The sequence below is a fragment of the Simochromis diagramma genome, unplaced genomic scaffold (genome assembly GCF_900408965.1).
Source record: "Simochromis diagramma unplaced genomic scaffold, fSimDia1.1 OVJJ01000685.1, whole genome shotgun sequence".
Taxonomy (NCBI): domain Eukaryota; kingdom Metazoa; phylum Chordata; class Actinopteri; order Cichliformes; family Cichlidae; genus Simochromis; species Simochromis diagramma.
Window position 1 is genome coordinate 3290118 of NW_024387477.1, and position 19332 is coordinate 3309449.

The following is a 19332-nucleotide window of genomic DNA, read 5'->3' on the forward strand; positions in this document are numbered from 1 at the left end:
AGGTTTTGCATTCATATGACCACTAATCACATGACATATACCTGTCTCCCACTTTGGATGTGTGACAATGTAGGGTCAACTAAATAAGACCTCAGTCATACAGGCCTATACACCAGTCTCCAGTCATCTGGTAAGCACCAATCACAATGAAAACCTTCTTGTCTTCAGTCTTCAAACTACAAGAAGCCACAGAAATTTGCTAGCTACCAAAGTAATTGCAAGGAAGTTTTTAGGGCGACCATTTACCAACCAAACAGGAAGTACACATTTTTCCTTAGCAACCAGCGGTTGTTTAATGCTCAACATGGTGGGAAAACTCCCAAACTATGCCAAGTAATGACCTGAAAAAACTTCTATATGGATTAAAGGGTGGCGTGCTAATTTATCACTTAATGCTAGCTAGCTCGGTTAGCAAGCTGTATTCATTAATCGCACTGTTGCAACACACAGAAACAGCCAAATAAACTAGAATTTCATTCCCCAAAACACAACTACAAGCTTGTGTAATAGTCTCTACCTCACAATAAGCCATGATGTTAATCGTGTTAGCTAACAGCACACACAGCAAAGCAGTACAGTTTAATGACTAAAAATAGTGGAAGAGGCCTAGCAGATGATCTACTCCAGCTAACTTTGTTGGGCTTTTAACATGCTTTCAGTGCTGTAGTGGTGGACATTTAAACATTAAACCTGTGTACTGGGAGAAGCAGAGAGAAGCAGCAGTTTTTGCCAGTTCCATGTTGGTCATGGGACTCTATTCTATATTTTTGGAGATTAAGTTACATTTCCATTATAGCATTTTCATTTTGCTTAGCTTTATGCTAACATATGCTAACATGGCTTTATGCTAACATAAGCAATTAAACTCAAAGCATTTCTCCCTGAGCCACAGTCTCATATTCTTCTATGTCATTTGCATAACTGCATTTGTAGTTTGAATTAACAAAACTAGGAAATCCCAGTTTCACTCTGGCTCCATATATAGATAAAATCAATTTAGACAACTGATCTGGGCTAAGTTCTAAGGTTATACATGTTGTAAATATCATATTACTTTATCTTTGCAACTTAGAAATCCATATAGTCTCACTGCAATAACAGCCATAAGTCATTTGAACTGTCTCCATGATAGTGTTGGTTGAGAAACAGCGAGTCTTCTTCCTCAAGAGGAAGTTGAATTTGAATAAATGTTGTTATATTGTTGGAAATAGGCAATGAGATCCCAAAGATGGGAGATAAGCCCCTCTGCCCTGCTCCACTCTGACCTGACATGCTTGTTATGTTCGCATGGCTGAGCACACATTGCGTAAGTTTTTCAATATTTCATAGGCCGAAATGAAAAATGCATCTCTTTGAACTATAAGTGCACGATTGGAGGGCAACCTGGTGGGGTCGGGAGGTGAAGTATGAACTGCGGAAAAATAGATGAGCAGAGATAAATGGCTCACTCCTGGCTCCCGTAACAGTCCTCACAATCTTCCTATTCATGCAAACGCTTTGCTGATACCATGAAATAGTAACCTGAATTACACTTAAACATGTCAGACATGCGCGAACCGACTGCGGAGTGCATTTCAGCAAAGCAGAGGCGGCTTTTCACAAACAACGCAACCTTGAAGATTAATTCTGGAACAGGGGTCCCATGCCACGACCTGCCAAACGTGGTGCACAAAGAAAAAGATTGACAGGCAAACACCTTCAGGTCTTGCTTGGGTTGCCCCCACAGAGCTGCTCTCAAATAACTTCAGACTGAGGGAGTGAGAGCTTTGAGCAAAAGGAAACTTTTGGAGCCACAGTTTATCAGCTATAAAGAATCATTCAGCCTCCAGATCGAGACCAAACGTGCCCGCCCTGGTGCAAGGATGCAAACAAAGTGACATCTAAAAATAGACTCCATTTGGGTTAATGTGAAGACAAATGTGTGCCTTCTAAAGTGCGCCTTGTTAATAGATGTGGCTGTTCAGATGTGAGCTTATATTTGCATTGATTTCGCTGGCAGAGCAGGCTTTGATTAAAAAGAACTGTAGGCATTTCTGAAAAGCAGATCTGTATCATCCATTAAGCAGGAGAAAAAAGTCTCACATGATGTATGGAGACACTGGGTGATTCATTTAAAGGAGCTTATTAGCTCGGTAGGCGATGTGTACATATCAATATGCTGCTTTTCATCCCTTTCTCTTTACTTTGCATTTCTGCTACTTACTCTTCATTTTCTCTATTCCTTTTTTTAATCCAAGCTCTTCCCTTTCCCTTCCCAGCTGATGCACTAGTCATCAGACTTGGAAAGAAACAAAGGCTGCTTCCCTCAGTTGGAGCTGGGAGGAGCTGTCAGTCCCTACAGCGCTTTTTGATGATAGCATTTCAAATGACACTTTGATCCCCACTCCACACTGTTTGTTTTTTCCTCTATGATGAAATTCGTCTCGAGAGGCGTGCAACAGGGCACATCATTAAAACGTGGCTCAAACACTGAGAGCCAGGCTCGTCCCTAGAAACCACCCATGACAATTTTTTCTTTCCGCGTCAGCTTACAGAACACAACAGGGTAGGTGGTGTCGCAACCGTAGAACTGAACGGGATCACGCGTTCACCCCACAGATAACGCTCCGCTGAGGTGACGCCAAAGCTCAGTCAAAACTCTCTAGAATAAATAAATCTAATGAGGCAGATCTGCCAGAGCTAAGTGTTGTCTCTGATCTGGTGGGAGCTGAAGCCCAAACGCCTGCCTCCCAGCTCAAGGAGGAGGATGAGTGCATTTGCAGACGCAACTACAAGTAAAAGCTTCACTTCAGAACCATGAAAGGCTCATTTATGTTGAGTAAGATGTTGCTTTTCACGAGAAAACATTCAAGGACACAAGCTAGATCGGAACAAACAAAAAAAATGGACCTGCAACTTTTAAAGCAATTTCTTCTTTTTTTAATTCTTTTTATTTCTAAAGATTTAATTCTAAAAGCTCAGAAGCAAAGCTAACCAATCTTTCACAGGTTTTTCCAAATTTAATATGAACATACTACACCGGCTCCTAATCTCAACGGAGGAATGAGCCTTTGTTTAAAAAATAATGGTGGGAGTGAATAAGACGAACAGCCCAAAGAGTTCGTCTGAGGGAGTTGGCTCATTTCTTCCTGGGGTGATAATTCTCCTATTGAAGATTTCCAGAGTCACTGTTGAAATAATATGCAAATAAGTACCCCATGGGGTGCTGACTGGCTGACATATTATCAGCAGAGAGACAGACGCTGCATTTTTTGAGGGGGGGTTGAGCGTGGTCAAATCAAAAGACAGAGGCCCGATTAAAAAGGTGTACTGCGACGCGCACAAGACTACAGGAGCACTTTAAACAGGATGCCAACCCTGTTGGGAATAGGAGGCTGAGGCTTCCTGTGGAGACAGGAGCGACTAGCAGCCAACACAAAAGCCTGCAGAGATAAGACGAACACTTTGGAAAGCCAAACAATGGAAAAATAAAAGAATGTAAAAAAAGAAAGAAAAAAAAACTGTATCTGGGGGAATAAAAAGAATGATATGAAATTGTTTCTACAGACTCTCCACCAATAAACAAAGCCATTGATTAGTTAGTATGATGTGAGTTAGCCCGGGTTAGAGGACCAGTGAAGCAAACCTCAATAAACCTGCTGTTGTCTCTGTATAAAAGCAAAGTGTTTCTAATTTATAGATGTCTTTCAGTACCATTTTATATCCACTATATGTACTCTGTACCTGTTTTTGACAGGCTTACTTTACTTCAAGTCAAACAGAACACCTGTCCACTTGTTTGAGGTTTGAAAGTGGCTGTTAAACCAATTCTTCTATCATTATTTGGAATTTGCTAAGAATAATGCACTGTAAATCCCTTTTCCAGTTGAATCCTTTTCATCATCATAGTGTTGTATAATAAGAGTTTTAAATATGTATTGTAATGACACAATGATGTTTCCTGACTGCAATAACCACTCAGCAGTTTGTGACGTTTCCGTAGTCACAGTGAGCTCTACCAATCACACGCTGTCATTTCTATTTAGAATTGTGGGTACAGTAGTTCTTTTGCAACATATCATAAATAAACTACCTTATTGTTGAAATAAGTTTGGTATCATACAGACTTGCAGTTTCTAAAGGAGCATGTACCATCATGTCACAATCTTGTAGCACATAGAAAGTAATAGTAATCATAGTCATAAGATTATAGCCGTGTCCAAATTCATAGGCTGCATCCTCCTGAGGACCCGGCCTTTGCGGTCTACGTGGGCCGGGTCCTCCGAAGGCTGGGTAGGCCCGAAGTGAGCGGCTGTGAAATGGGACGCTCTAGCCTTCAGTTATTAAACTCCACCGAGCTGTCTCGGTGGAGTTTAATAAACTCAGCATCTGCTCCTTGCTATCTAAAATATATCAGGACACTGCCGTAAATTCTCGATCATCTCACACTTTAATCAGTTTTCCGTTTGACGTTTATTCAGCTGTAATCTCAGCCAAACCGATTTACTCACAAACAAGTAAAACACTGAAAAAGGACAAACAATAACATCTTTAAGTTATCTAAGTGACTTATATATCATGTTTAACCTGAGTAGTGAAAGACCGCGGGGGTTTGAAAACCATGTGCCGGGAGTTCGCTGCTCTCGCCGGCTCTAGTGAGTCTTGAACCCCGGGCTAGCTATTGAGCTGGTGGGTAACAGATGTCTTAGAAAACGTCGGAGCACTTTTGCAAATATGTGATGTCTTGATAAACCGAGCAGATATTTGAAGTTTACACAGCTATATTCTCACCTGAAAACATCTTGAAAGTTTATTTTGTGATCCAGAAAGATTAATAAGAGTAATATTAAAACTAAGCAGCTGCCGCCATTGTTGGAAACTGGAATTGGCTGGCCGCTAGGGATGGGTATTGATAAGATTTTCACGATTCCGATTCCATTTTCGATTTTGTTTAACGATTCGATTCTTTATCGATTCTCTTATCGATTCTTTTTTTTTTTTTTAAAAACGGAGAACACTAAGTTCGATTAGCTTAGAACTTTGTTTTATATCTTCTCTTTGAACAAGATAGAAATTTAGGAGTAACATGGCCTTACAAACCCAACAGTGAGATCTTAAGAGATCCAGCCTACAGCTCTTCAATGGGGTGTCACAGGGTCCCCAGGAAAAAAAATTGTAAATGTAAAATAATAAAATAAATATTCTTCTGTAGCAATAACAAAGTATAACATAAATTATTCTGTAGCAATTACACAAGAATATCCAGTAATGTCCTTGCCTACAATTAAACACATTCCGAAAATCGGGGGCATCTGCTGTGGCAAATGGGCGCAAGCCTTTTACCACAAACTTAGTCACTGCTTGGTGACATTCGTCTATCCTGGCCAGAAAGGAGACGCTACCGATAGACTGCAGCGAGAACTGCCAGCATCTGAGCCAGACTCTGCTAACATAATATGCACTGTTAGTTGATTGTTTACCTGCCGCATTAACGGGAGAGGACGTGCAAACGTTACCGCTGCTGCTGGGTTGAGATTCACGAGTCTGGAGCGGAATTAAAAACACGACATTCATTTACGGTTATCGCGTGTTTTGTGAGCAAATGCTTTTGCATATTTGTAGTGTTTCCTCCCTTAAATGAAATATCTACTTTGCAAGTATTGCAAGTTGCCCTGTTGTCATCCGTTCTCGTAAAGTATAACCAAACTTTTGAGCGTCTGAGCCGCTTAGGCACCGTGTTTCCTGCCAGGTAAATGACGCTCCGCAACGTGGTGACGTCATTCGGGGCGACTGGAATCGATAAGGGAATCGTTTGCAAAAATGGCAAACAATTCCAAGGAATTGAAACAGTGGGAACCGGTTCTCAACAAGAACCGGTTTTCGATACCCATCCCTACTGGCCGCGCTATGAATTCTGGGATATTTTGGGCCACGAAGTATACACCTGACCCATGCTTCAAATCTGGGGGAAAGGAGGACGCATTTGTCGGCCGCATTTGGAGGAGTCTACAAATTTGGACAGCCCTCATCGCGTCACTGTGACATAATTGGACTACAAATGCGGCCTCAGGAGGATGCAGCCTGTGAATTTGGACACCCCCTATGGCTCACAATCAAAATCCTCTGGAGAACATGAATACAATTTTTTCTTCCAGAACATCACGATTCTGGTGTACACTCTAAATCTCAATAAACAAATCCTAATGCCTAATACGGCTAATTTATGTTAGATATTTGAGTTGTATGAAAAGACATTTACAGTATTTAAAATTTTTTACTTTTCAAATCATTACCCTTTATTTAGTTACAAAAAAAATCAAATAATTACAACAAAGGAATTAACAGCTCACACGCTGCAGAACTCCAGTTTACTTTATGAGTTTCATCTTAAGTAGTGTGTGACGTTTAGCGCACACCTGTTCTTCATCAGAGAATGAAACACAGGCACTACCACCTTAAATCACCTATGATTGGTCCCATGACCACAAATGATGACAGTAATACTTAGATCAAACAGCTGATATAAAGTTGAAATAAATTACATTTCCTCCTGGCAGAAGTATAAAAATGTAATGCCCTAGAAAAAAAAAACTCAATAAAAGGTCTTACACAAGACCTTTTATTGAGTTTTATTGAAGAATGTTTCTCTTTTGATAGTATAGTGTGTCAATGTTATAGAACTTTTTATATACTAGATAATTTATGTGGCACATTGGAGTTCATAAGGTGAATAAATCTGATATATACTTAAATAACTGCATGAAGTATTTTATTCTTATACATTGCTTGAGGCATTATGGGTATTTTTCTTTCTGTTTGTTACTTAGTATTTAAATATTTTTTTTATTTTACTTTTTTAACAGGATTGTTTTATTTTGTTTTACTTAGGTCAATTAAAAATGTTTTTTCACACTCAATTTTTTTTGCTTTGCTTTTTTTATTTTAGGTAATTACAATAACAACCTCACTGTTAATCTAGCTAACAGTTAGCTAGATATCAAGCATTGCCTTGTTTGGTTCTCCTTCCATTTCCCACCATTATGGGAGCAAAGTATGCAACACATAGTCCACACACCATCCAGAAAAGTATTCAGGATCACACCTGATAGTGTGAACACACTCAAATTAGCACAAGTATGGAAGTACACAGTATGGAAGCCAAACACACAGCAAACCTTTTAGCTGCATCTGCAGAGGTTGAGGTTGATCTGACGTCATTATAATATAGTTTTACCTACAAAACTTACAGTTCTCACACGTGCTAAAGGGTCCCCCTTGGACACACAGCACATGTCCATACGACAGTCAGACTTGTCCCTTATTTTTGTTAGCATGTCTGGAATCACTTTAGCCATTGCTGTTGTTATGCTAACTACCAGAAACCACATTTAAGTCACGAATCCGCTCTTTTTAATGTAGTTTCAGTTGTTACCAGTGAATGGCTGTGGAATTAAAGCACTTTGAAACTGGATAATTCTTTTTGACAGAGCCTGTATTAATAATATATTTTCAGTGTATTAAGTAGCCTAGTGTGGGACAGGATACTGTATCCCCCATTGCACTATTTTCCTCTATATAATATGGAGAGAACTAGAGGGTGAACCTAAATGCATAATTATGATAACAATCTGAGACATGACTAAAAGCAATTTGTGACCAATGGTGTGACTCAGCAAAGCAAAATCTGATGAAAGACATTCAGATCCATGCCACATCACAAGTGTACCCACCTAAAGGCTAGAAAAAAAAAGACTTACCGACCTCCTGTGGAAACAGTGTTGACCATTTATGCTACATGAAAGGAAAATGGTGAATTCAGCACTGAGCCAAAGATCAAGTTCAGATAGTGGAGGCAGAGAGCGAGGGTGTAGCTGGCCAAACAAATGACCACCAGGCTATACTACTCACATACTCCCTCACATTACTTAGTCCAGAAAGCCACAAACTTGCACAACTTTTTCATCACTCTGAGAAACTGTTTTCAATTCAGTTTGCCTATTTTGTGCCTTCTTTCAAGGAAATGAAAAAAGGTGACATGTACTCAAAGTCCTACTAAAAGAGAATTCCAAATAGCTGAAGCGCCGTTATGATAACAAGAGTTTCTGAGAATTCTGACATCAGTTCATTGAATTCAAAGCACTGCTGGCATAAAACACATATTGATTTTTTGGTTCTTACAAGACTGCAAATGTGTTTTTACACCATTACTAAAGGTAATGTGATTCACAACAAAACTCTGTTAACACATTCATGTATGTTCTTCCAATTTTTCCACTTCAATCTAAAAGAACGTGCGAAGAAGCAAGATTAATACATTTCTGTCCGCAGTACTTCTCAGCTTCTGCCTTTGTCGTGCAGAAAAGGATGATGCACAAAAGAAAAACACACATGTTAGGGTTTAATTTCAGTGGCACCCAAACATCCGTTTGCCACTAGTAAATCACATTAGGCTTTCTCCACAAAACAGCGACAGAAACAATAAGGAGGCTTCGTCACGGGTACATTTGCTGTACCTGGATGTTTGGGTGCTCCTTTGTATCTGCCGCTGCTGCTGTTTCTTCATCTAGCTCGCTATGTTCTCTCGGGCTCACAGCAAAGAGACACGCTTTTTCCTCTGTGGCTCCAGAGCTCCAAGAGAAACCTCAGAAGTCAGACAGACAGCACACCCTTCAGAATTACAGTGCTTTATTAAGTATCAATCTGTACAACAGTTTGCCGGCCCAGCAGAGGGATCAAAAAAGTACTGAAAATCTCATTACGGGAAAACTAATAAGTGACGCACAATGATAAAACAGCAGCAATTAGTTTAAAACCAAGTTACCAGTTGATAAAAGATGTGGTAATGGCTGGTATATCTCATCGTGTCTGGTAAACGATGCTCGAAGGAGCCCATTGGACATAGCAACACTGCCTCTCCCCATCATTAAGTTATTAGATTAGCCCGGGGCAGCAAGTAAACAACTTCAGACATCTCACTGCAGGCATACATCCCACCAGCCCTCACCGTTATTGGATTACTCAGGGAAACTTTTCCAGAAGACAAAATGACTCCATGGAGAGCGAGCGAGCTACGGGATGATTATTGGAAAGCAGATGATGGGAAGAGCAGAGGAAAGGCCTGCTCAGGCCAGACGCCCGGAGCACTTAGGATCGAGCGGATGGCTAACAAGCAGGAGACAGGGAAGGGATACAGAGGGCAGCGAGGTCTGGTTTTGATTATTGGCTGCTGGAAGGAGAGGCAGCTCGAGTCTGCCAGGTTTCTGCATCATCCGCCTCCTGCCACATCTCGTTTGGGTTACTGCCACAGCAAATGTCCATTCAGCACTATCAGAGACAAATGAGGGCAAACTCCTGTCAAGGTCAACAACCACCTCCACTACGGCCACAGGGGGTCTGCCATTGTAATTCCTTATACACTCAGAGTAATTAAAACTCGTCCAGAAGAAGCGGGGGAAGTCGATGGAATTTTTTGAGACTGCTAATGAGATGCTAATTTGTTGGCCCGCTAGGAACGAGGCATGAGGATCTCAAGGACACAAAAGATTTATTCCCTTTTAAAATGATGGTGTGTGCGTGTGTGTGTCTTCTTCTTCACTAAAACATTTGCCAAGTTTGCTGAGCAATACACACGGCAGGACTCCCGGTGTCTTTATGTTTGATAAAAAGATACGAGCATCCTTTCAAACTCTTTCCAAACTCCTGATAATTTACAGAGCATCACCCCTGTGAGTTCAGAGTAAAGTGGAGAAAGCTCCCCTGCCTCGCGGCAACGAGTGAAGCCACACGCAGATCGCCCTCATGCTGCCTGAAAGTAGTCCAAGTCAGACCTGTTTTCGAACACCCCACTGAGCCAGCCTTCTATGGACTCATTGAGTCATTCCAGGAGCGCCAGGCTGGCTGTCCCACTTTTTTCAACAGATATCACACAGACTCTCTGATATCTACGCGCGCGCACGCTTGCACTGCACAACTTTCCTCCCCACACATTCCACTTTATAAGCAATCGGGCCAATCCTGTCCTCTCATGTTTATTAATTAGGCTTGCTCTTGGACTTGAATCTGACTCCCTTCTGGGCGAAGACTATTCCTCGGGAACGCCAAGCTGTGCTGAAACTGAGCGAGACAGCACTGTGGTCTTCTCGCTACACCAGCACTGCAGTAATTTTCTGATATGTCATTTTTTACACAAGCGCCGCACAAGAAAACAGCCCTATCCATCCCGCAGTGCCAATCAGCTACAGCGGCTTTCAGCACTCATGCAAAAAGAGATCATTCCAATAAAAGTTAGTTAAAGTTAAATAAACGCGTCTCTCATTAACAGAGAAGTATAATCTCATTTTTAATCTGCGTGCTAAGGCTGAGTGTCGTCGCAACAGTGGCAGCGCAGCTCTGAAGGACACAACGCTGGGGAAATAACATCAATTAGAGCTGCCAATCACCCAAAATGCCAGAAGACAGTTTTGGATGAATTTCTGCTTTGTCGGGCAGTTACACAGACGACAGGGAGGATGGGTGAGTCAGAGGGGATGAGATGAGGTGTGAAGTATAATCACATCACAAACACAAATCTGTGGCTTACTTCGCTAAGCCTCAACATAAAGACGTCATTTTTGGACTTGTTCTTTAGAGCAGACCGTTTACCGCACTTGTGCAACTCAAAATCACACCTGAAAGTTCATTCTAATTAGTGCTGACAGTCCGCTTAAGAACTTTAGTGCTGAAGCAGCTAACCAAAATGATAAATTCACTGCCCCGGGCAGCACTCACAACATCAGTGTTTGGTCACTGTCAGCTGGATGCTATAAAATCAAACCCACACTGTTTTAGTTTTTCAGATATTCTTCCTAATTCCAGCTCCTCAAATCTGATGGTTCTCTTCTTTTGTCTATTTTGAATCGTGATTCGAGCACTCCAGGGGCTTTCGAGTGTTAGTCACACAAATCAAGTAATTAAAAGGTTGCCAGCTTGAGCTGTGAGAAGCCGTCATTATCTTCTCACTATTTTTCAAAATTGTCTAGACTGTATGATTGCACAAGCAGTCAGAAAACAGGGCACTCAAAGGGCTTATGCAACAGTTTAGTGTTTACATGCCTGTGTTGATGAGAGACTTATAGAGATAGGACCTTGGGACCACGTTTTTGTAACTCTATAACCCAGATAGTCGACTTATGGGTGGTCTGTTTAATTTGAAGTCTTCAACACAGACTGTAGATTAAAGATTGGTGTGGCCTCCACATGTAGACATACAGCCACTTACAATTGTTGCTCCCAATTGGCTGATAGCCGACTATCACCCAGTTCCCAGCCACTGGGAGTCCCTCCTCCTTCTCCTGGGGCGTATCTACTTTAAACTATGAACACGCCCATTTCACTTAATTGCAGAGTGTCTTAGAATTAAGTTTTTAAAATGTAAATCATCAAAAGTATTACCAGTATACAATTCTTTATTTCAATCGAATCTAATAAAAAGATACAACTGAAAAATTTAAACACCATTTTTTTTGCACACTGTGTAAAAAGCAAGGCCAATTCCTGTAAGTTCCTTACACCTGCATTCTTTCTAATGGCCAGAAGGGGGCAGTTGCAAAAACAAAAAGCAGCCCAATTGTATAAATGCGATTTATTCGTTTGATCGACTCATGACCTAAGTAAAGACTTGCATTCGAACCTTATGATCTCACTGATTGTTGTTTAGTCTTTTTTAATATTATTAATATTATTTAATATTATTATTAGTATAGTTAGTACAAGAAATGATAAAGCAGGGTATGTTTTCAGTCGTGGTTACCAGAGCGTTACTGTAATCCGATTACTTTTTTCGAGTAATGAGTAAAGTAAGGGATTACTATTGCAAAAACGGTAATTAGATTACAGTTACTTTCCCGTAGGAACGCTGCGTTACTGCGTTACTAAAACTGTGATTTCTTTGCGAGAATGTCTCATGACAGTGACAACAGCTGTGTGCAGATCAACAGTGGATCATAGCGTGCAGCGTTTAAAGCGTGGAAGTACTGACCTTACTTTAAGTTTGATTCCATAAAAAGTGACAAAAACATTAGTGTCGGTTGTGCGTGGGAAGAAAACTTCTTTTTACAGCGAAAAAAAACCCTAAACTTCCAAGCAAGCACCGAGTGCGCTACCACATAATGGGAAATTCACAGAGAAACTGCCGTATCCTTCCACTGACCGCTGCGGCACACCTGCACCAGGGTAAACCTCCGCCTACCGCAGTCCTGCTTTACAGGTGAAAATAGAGCAACAGGACCGCTGAGTCTTTGATTTTATTTATTTTCTGCTGTGTTTTACTTGCATCTATTTGAAAGAGTGAGTGTAAACACACAAAAAAAATAATTTATGTGCTGGAATGTGCAGAAAATAGGTTTAAATATTAAACACATTTCTTCCAGTCAGTGAATGTTGCATATAATTAAATTTTTGCTTGATGCATAAAGTTAAAAGATTAAAACTAATAAAACAAGTTTTAAAAAGGGACTTTTTCATTTGATTACATTTTGTATGATGGATTATGCAGAAAAAGTAGAATTGGGCTGAGAGATCTATCGCTTTATCACCTCTTCAGGTTGTAAAAAAGTGTTTTTTTTAAAGTAACTAAGTAACTAAGTAATTAATTACTTTTGAAAATAAGTAATCAGTAAAGTAACGGGATTACTTTTTTGGGGAAGTAATCAGTAATTAGTTACTGATTACTTTTTTCAAGTAACTTGACCAACACTGGTGGTTACATTCATCGCACCCAGTTTCAAAAGTCCAATTTTGTAATAGCGACTACGCTGAAGTCCAGGCTTGTCTATCTTTTATATACAGTCTGTGGTCCCAAAGCTTGTGATGTCACGTGTTTATTTATTTATATTTTTATTTGAGGACAGGCTAAAAAGCCACGTGGGACCGTATATGAGAACTTTCACCAGACGTGTTATTACCAGTTTCAAGTATCAAGCTCTATGTTTAAAATCTATGCAATGCCCCTTTAAAGACTCTCAAATTACCCTAATCACTATCATCTACTCTCGCCACTCCAAACTCTGCAATAAAAAACATGTTCACCGATGTGCAACATCACATACTAATGCACTCGTCAGAAATATTGAGCTCCATGATTTATTTACCAAATTAAATTCTCAGCATGCATGAGATCAGACTCTCGTTACAAAGATTAGATTTAAAGCTGTGCATCCTGCGCAGGGTACAGATTCTCATTTTGAAACTAAACTGACATCATCAAGACGCTGAACGTGAGGCAATCTCGGCGAACACGGCCGTATGATCGCGCTAATGCGAATCAAAGTGAAATCCAATCATCTGTCATATTAGAGAGGATGCGGTGTTTTATCCATTACAGGGAGTGCAGAATTATTAGGCAAGTTGTATTTTTGAGGAATAATGTTATTATTGAACAACAACCATGTTCTCAATGAACCCAAAAAACTCATTAATATCAAAGCTGAATGTTTTTGGAAGTAGTTTTTAGTTTGTTTTTTGTTTTAGCTATTTTAGGGGGATATCTGTGTGTGCAGGTGACTATTACTGTGCACAATTATTAGGCAACTTAACAAAAAACAAATGTATACCCATTTCAATTATTTATTTTTTACCAGTGAAACCAATATAACATCTCCACATTCACAAATATACATTTCTGACATTTAAAAACAAAACAAAAACAAATCAGCGACCAATATAGCCACCTTTCTTTGCAAGGACACTCAAAAGCCTGCCATCCATGGATTCTGTCAGGGTTTTGATCTGTTCACCATCAACATTGCGTGCAGCAGCAACCACAGCCTCCCAGACACTGTTCAGAGAGGTGTACTGTTTTCCCTCCTTGTAAATCTCACATTTGATGATGGACCACAGGTTCTCAATGGGGTTCAGATCAGGTGAACAAGGTGGCCATGTCATTAGTTTTTCTTCTTTTATACCCTTTCTTGCCAGCCACGCTGTGGAGTACTTGGACGCGTGTGATGGAGCATTGTCCTGCATGAAAATCATGTTTTTCTTGAAGGATGCAGACTTCTTCCTGTACCACTGCTTGAAGAAGGTGTCTTCCAGAAACTGGCAGTAGGACTGGGAGTTGAGCTTGACTCCATCCTCAACCCGAAAAGGCCCCACAAGCTCATCTTTGATGATACCAGCCCAAACCAGTACTCCACCTTGCTGGCAGTCTGAGTCGGACTGGAGCTCTCTGCCCTTTACCAATCCAGCCACGGGCCCATCCATCTGGCCCATCAAGACTCACTCTCATTTCATCAGTCCATAAAACCTTAGAAAAATCAGTCTTGAGATATTTCTTGGCCCAGTCTTGACGTTTCAGCTTGTGTGTCTTGTTCAGTGGTGGTCGTCTTTCAGCCTTTCTTACCTTGGCCATGTCTCTGAGTATTGCACACCTTGTGCTTTTGGGCACTCCAGTGATGTTGCAGCTCTGAAATATGGCCAAACTGGTGGCAAGTGGCATCTTGGCAGCTGCACGCTTGACTTTTCTCAGTTCATGGGCAGTTATTTTGCGCCTTGGTTTTTCCACACGTTTCTTGCGACCCTGTTGACTATTTTGAATGAAACGCTTGATTGTTCGATGATCACGCTTCAGAAGCTTTGCAATTTTGAGACTGCTGCATCCCTCCTGCAAGATATCTCACTATTTTTGACTTTTCTGAGCCTGTCAAGTCCTTCTTTTGACCCATTTTGCCAAAGGAAAGGACGTTGCCTAATAATTATGCACACCTGATATAGGGCGTTGATGTCATTAGACCACACCCCTTCTCATTACAGAGATGCACATCACCTAATATGCTTAATTGGTAGTAGGCTTTCGAGCCTATACAGCTTGGAGTAAGACAACATGCATGAAGAGGATGATGTGGACAAAATACTCATTTACCTAATAATTCTGCACTCCCTGTATGTTGTATTTTCCTGCTATGCTATAAAGAGATCAACTAAGGCTCATTAGATTGTGAACTGGCATTTGAAACATGCGCAAAGCACAATTCCTAATGCCTTACCTATTTCCTGGTATTGATCCTAAAGAAAGCTAAAGTTAAGGCGGCCTGTCATCTTACTACTTAAAAGACAAAGATAGACAGAGCCATTACTTTTCCATTGTTTGCAGAAGTTCACTTCAAAAGGGTGAAAACTCTGGTGTAATCTGAGGCTTGGGAAAGCAGAGCAGGCAGGTGGAGCTGGAAGGAGAGGAGGATGCAGGGATGGAGAGATTGGAGACAGAGGAGTGAAGAGGGGGAGCCCTTTGATCTCTGGCAGAAGTGGATGCTGAAGAGAAGAGACAGAGAGCTGCAAAGAAGACTGCAAACAAGGCATGCACTCAATTCCCAATAGTCGCACCAACGCGAAAGGAAGATAGAAAAAGAGGGGAAGACAGAAGGAGAGAGAAAAGTTGAGCAGATTGAATGAGACAGAAAGGAGAGGGCGAGAGAGAATGGCAGGGTCGCAGAGAGATAGAGAAGAAAGGAGGAGAAGACAGAGAGGATGAAAATGAAGTTGAGGGAAACAGATAAGACCAGGATGTTAAAAGGATTTCAGTCCGTGGGCTGTTTGGGGAGTTCTCTCCAGCCCTATGCTAAAGCAATTAGTATTGAACCCCTTCTAGGAAAGAGCAGCCAAACCACAGCGGCAATCTCTAACATTGTTAGTGTGAAACAACCAAGTCAAGCAAACCCCACGGTCCCCATTAAACCTCAAGTTTTAATTGCCGTGTCAGGATGGTGCCGCATTTCACAGCCCATAAGTGTGTACTCTCAAAAAAGTTGGCCCAGTGAGTCCCTCTTCAACTGGAAACCCCGAGACAGTAAACAGTGCTGCTTTGCTGGGTTGAAAAGGCCTGCATAGCACGATAACAAAAGCTCAACATTAAAAGTGAAAGGGATACTTCGAAAGAGCTGTCGATAGCGTGGCGACAGAGAGAGACGAGCAGTGTGTTTCTTTGTTGCCGTCCAGCTCATTTGAAACCACTTTGTAAAGTTTTCATTCAAAGTGAGATTGTGTCATTTCTGCCGTCGCCATCTTGGTTTTTTCTTTTTTTAAAACAACGACTCTGACTGTGAAACCACTCGCTCACTGGCAGTGTTGGGATTGTAACTAAATGAAAATGTTATGTAGCACACATCACATTTCTTGACAGTAACGAAGTACGTAACTTCATTATTCCCTGGAAGATTCATCACACTACTCAGTACATTACTGTCTGGTAAAATGACCTGATACACACTGTAACCTAATTACCAGTTAGGCTACAGTTCCACACACTGATCGAAATCGCTGTCCTGCCAAGGACACGTGTGATCTTTCTTTCATTGTTCGTGTATGAACACAAAGCAAAGCTGAAAACCAGCGCAGAGAGACTTCAAAGTAATCATCACAGAGATTCTACTTTAGAAACATGAGCAGGTAGAAACAGAGCCTACAGCCTGACTGCTCGTCACTGCCTTTGTTACCTGTTGAAGACGAGGCTATTGGACTGGGGTTGGGAGTCACTCAGCTTTTTTTGCTAGCTTTGTGTTAGTATGCTGTTTCTGCAGATGTTTGCAAAGAGTCTGTTTGCAGCACAACAAGTTTTTTTTCTGTCCTGGATGCCGATTGAACTTTGTGCTCTTTCCTGCAGTGCAATAAAAATAAAAACAATGTCTGCATCTCCACTCAGAAGTGAGAAACCTGAAATCAGTTGATTAAAGAAAAAACATGTTTGATGTTTTTTTTTCCTTTTTATCTGATTACAATTGTAATGTAATTACTGCATGTAGTACACTAACACGTTACTTTATTGCCTTATTAGAAGACGTAATGTGATTACCTGTCAATCACAAGTCATTAGCCAATGAGTGTGCTGTGGATAATCATCCAGTCTGAAACAACGAAAGATCAAGATTTATTCAGTTTGATTCTAAATGAGTGACTGAGCCATTAACTCATCAGAAAAGTATTCATAGAGGTCAAGAGGTCAAAAAGGTCCTACAGCCTTCTATAAGACCTTCTATAAGTCTTTTATCACCCCATTAGAGCACTTTACTCTCAGACTGTGGGCTTACTTGTGGTTCCTAGAGTATTTAAGGCCCCTCGGACAAACAGACGCCCTCTCTCTACTTTTAACATTAGGCATAAAACTTTCCTTTTTGATAAAGCATATATAGATCATATATCCATATATGGATCAGGTGACTTTAATCCTCCCTTAGTTATGCTGCAATAGGTCTAGGCTTCTGGAGGATTCTTACGATGCATGTGTCCAATGATCCCACGTACTGTGGAGGCACCACAGTAGTCACACGACCGGCCAGCTCTCTCTATGTCTGTCTCATTTCTTAGCCTGGACTTGTGTTGCATCAGCCCTAATAGTTCCTTTGATGTTATCCAGCCACTTCTTTTGCTGTCCGCTTTTTCTTCCTCTCCCCTGGAGAGTGGTCTTTGTCAAACTTGTCATTCTTGAGACGTGGCCGTATTGAGATTGTAATTTCCCTTCTTTTTGACTGGTGACAGGAGTTCTTAACCGATGCCCAGGATCTTACAAACCAGAAGCAGTGTCTTTTCACTGCCTGTTTTTTCTCTCCCAGGTCACCTGAAAGCATCCATGTAGAGCAGTGGTGTCAAACATATGGCCCAGGGGCCAGAATCAGCCAAGTGAAGAGTCCAATCTGGCCAGCTGGGCAGCTCCGGAAAATGTGAAGGAGTGCATAGATTTTTGCCTGTATTTTTGTAACTTTTACAGCTTTTTCTATTCATAAAGAGGCATTAAAATTCATACTTCACCAGAGTAATTAAATAATAGCTAAACAATGACAAAAAAAAGTCCAGTTTTTCTGCCATGTATATCAAAATGTCTGGGTTTGGGGGTTTTTTGAGGGTGGTTAATAGGTCAGTGAGTTCACAGTAAAAACTTTATAATTACAGGATAATCTGGACAGTGAACTATCATAACCTTTTCTGTAATTTTACCCGTTTAACTCATAATTTCACTGGTCTGGTCCGGCTGAGAGGAATACTTGGATAGCAGTCGTATTTTAAGCTTTATTCTCAGAGTGAAGATCTTATCTGTACATATTGGCTTTAGCATGACAAACGTCATAGTTTGGACTATATTGGACTACTGAACCATGCATACACTAGAAGCAGGAGGAAACACCTTTACCTACTGCAGGTTATAGCTTTGCATTTACTTTACAAGAGTGTTTTTCTTTTCATCTAATTTTCAACAGGAAAACACAGAAGCATCGTACATTTTCTTTAACAGAATGATTCGGACACTGTAATAGTCTTTGCACACCTGAGTAGCACCTGCTACACCAGGTATTTCATTTCACTGTTCAGTCACTCACCTGCTTCCTGCACCTTCGACAGAATCTACGTCTTTTTTTCGCGTCACCGTTTCCCCGAGTTGTTATTTTGCATGCGTCTGTTCGCTTGAGTTAGTCCTAGCAGCGCGCCTCCTCTGACCGCTCTCATCCAGGTTTCCAGGAAGGCTGCTGACTGTCGTGGGGTTTTTCTCTCTCTCTCCCTGTGAATAACAGTCATCGCCAACTGCAGTGCGCCAAATCTCAGGAGGCTGTCACTTTCTGGAGCAACATGTCTGGCACAGACAACCACACTACATCTAAAGTCACTTAAACAACGCGTCGCTGCCATTCCAACATTTAGTTGAACAGCAGCCTCCTGTCTGTATGCATTTTGCTACAGCTTTATTTATACGTGACTCACTGCCTGGAGGAGTGAGCTGCCGATGTGAAAAAAAAATTGTAGCCAAGAAAGTGAACACTGTTGATTTATGTGTTTAAATGTGTGCATTTGTGACACTGGGTTGTTTTTTTGTTGTGCGTGCCAGATGAAATTATCTCGTCTTTCTTCGAGGCAGGTCTTGGATGAACTGTGCAGACTGCTTACCTTGGAATATCGCGGCGTTCTGGATGATGAGACGTTTGAGTTGTGCGCTGACAACCTGCAGACCAGACTCCATATTGCTGCGCGCCGCTACCTGATACCGCTCCTCCATCTTCTTGGAACAGCAGGTCGGGCCTTTGGTTTGGCAAACCTGCAGATCTGCACCTGGCAGGAAATCAGCAGGGACAGGATGGTAGTCTGGATGAACAGAGGGAAGTAGCTGCGAAGCCACTGTTGTTTAATTTTCAAGAAAAAAAAAAAAGACACACAAACACACACAAATAGATTCAGCAGCATTTTCCGAACGCAAAAACTAAGAAATATCTCCAGCAGAGTCCGCAGCCTTAATGAGCGTATGATTATTATGTAGAGGCTGTGTTATGTAGCCGGGCTCAAGACAAAAATAAATTGCTGCTTAAAAATAAGTCATTTTGATCCACATTCGGGCAATAC

The 19332-nt window shown here is 41.1% G+C and overlaps 1 protein-coding gene across 1 annotated transcript in view; it reads right to left on the minus strand.

Moving 5' to 3' along the window:
- gpc3 (glypican 3) overlaps window positions 1-19332 on the minus strand; it is a 134382-nt gene that overhangs the window by 105708 nt on the left and 9342 nt on the right. Inside the window, exon 2 of the mRNA XM_040016280.1 lies at window positions 18883-19044. Coding sequence (XP_039872214.1) covers window positions 18883-19044 — 162 coding nt within the window. The remainder of the gene's footprint in view (window positions 1-18882; window positions 19045-19332) is intronic.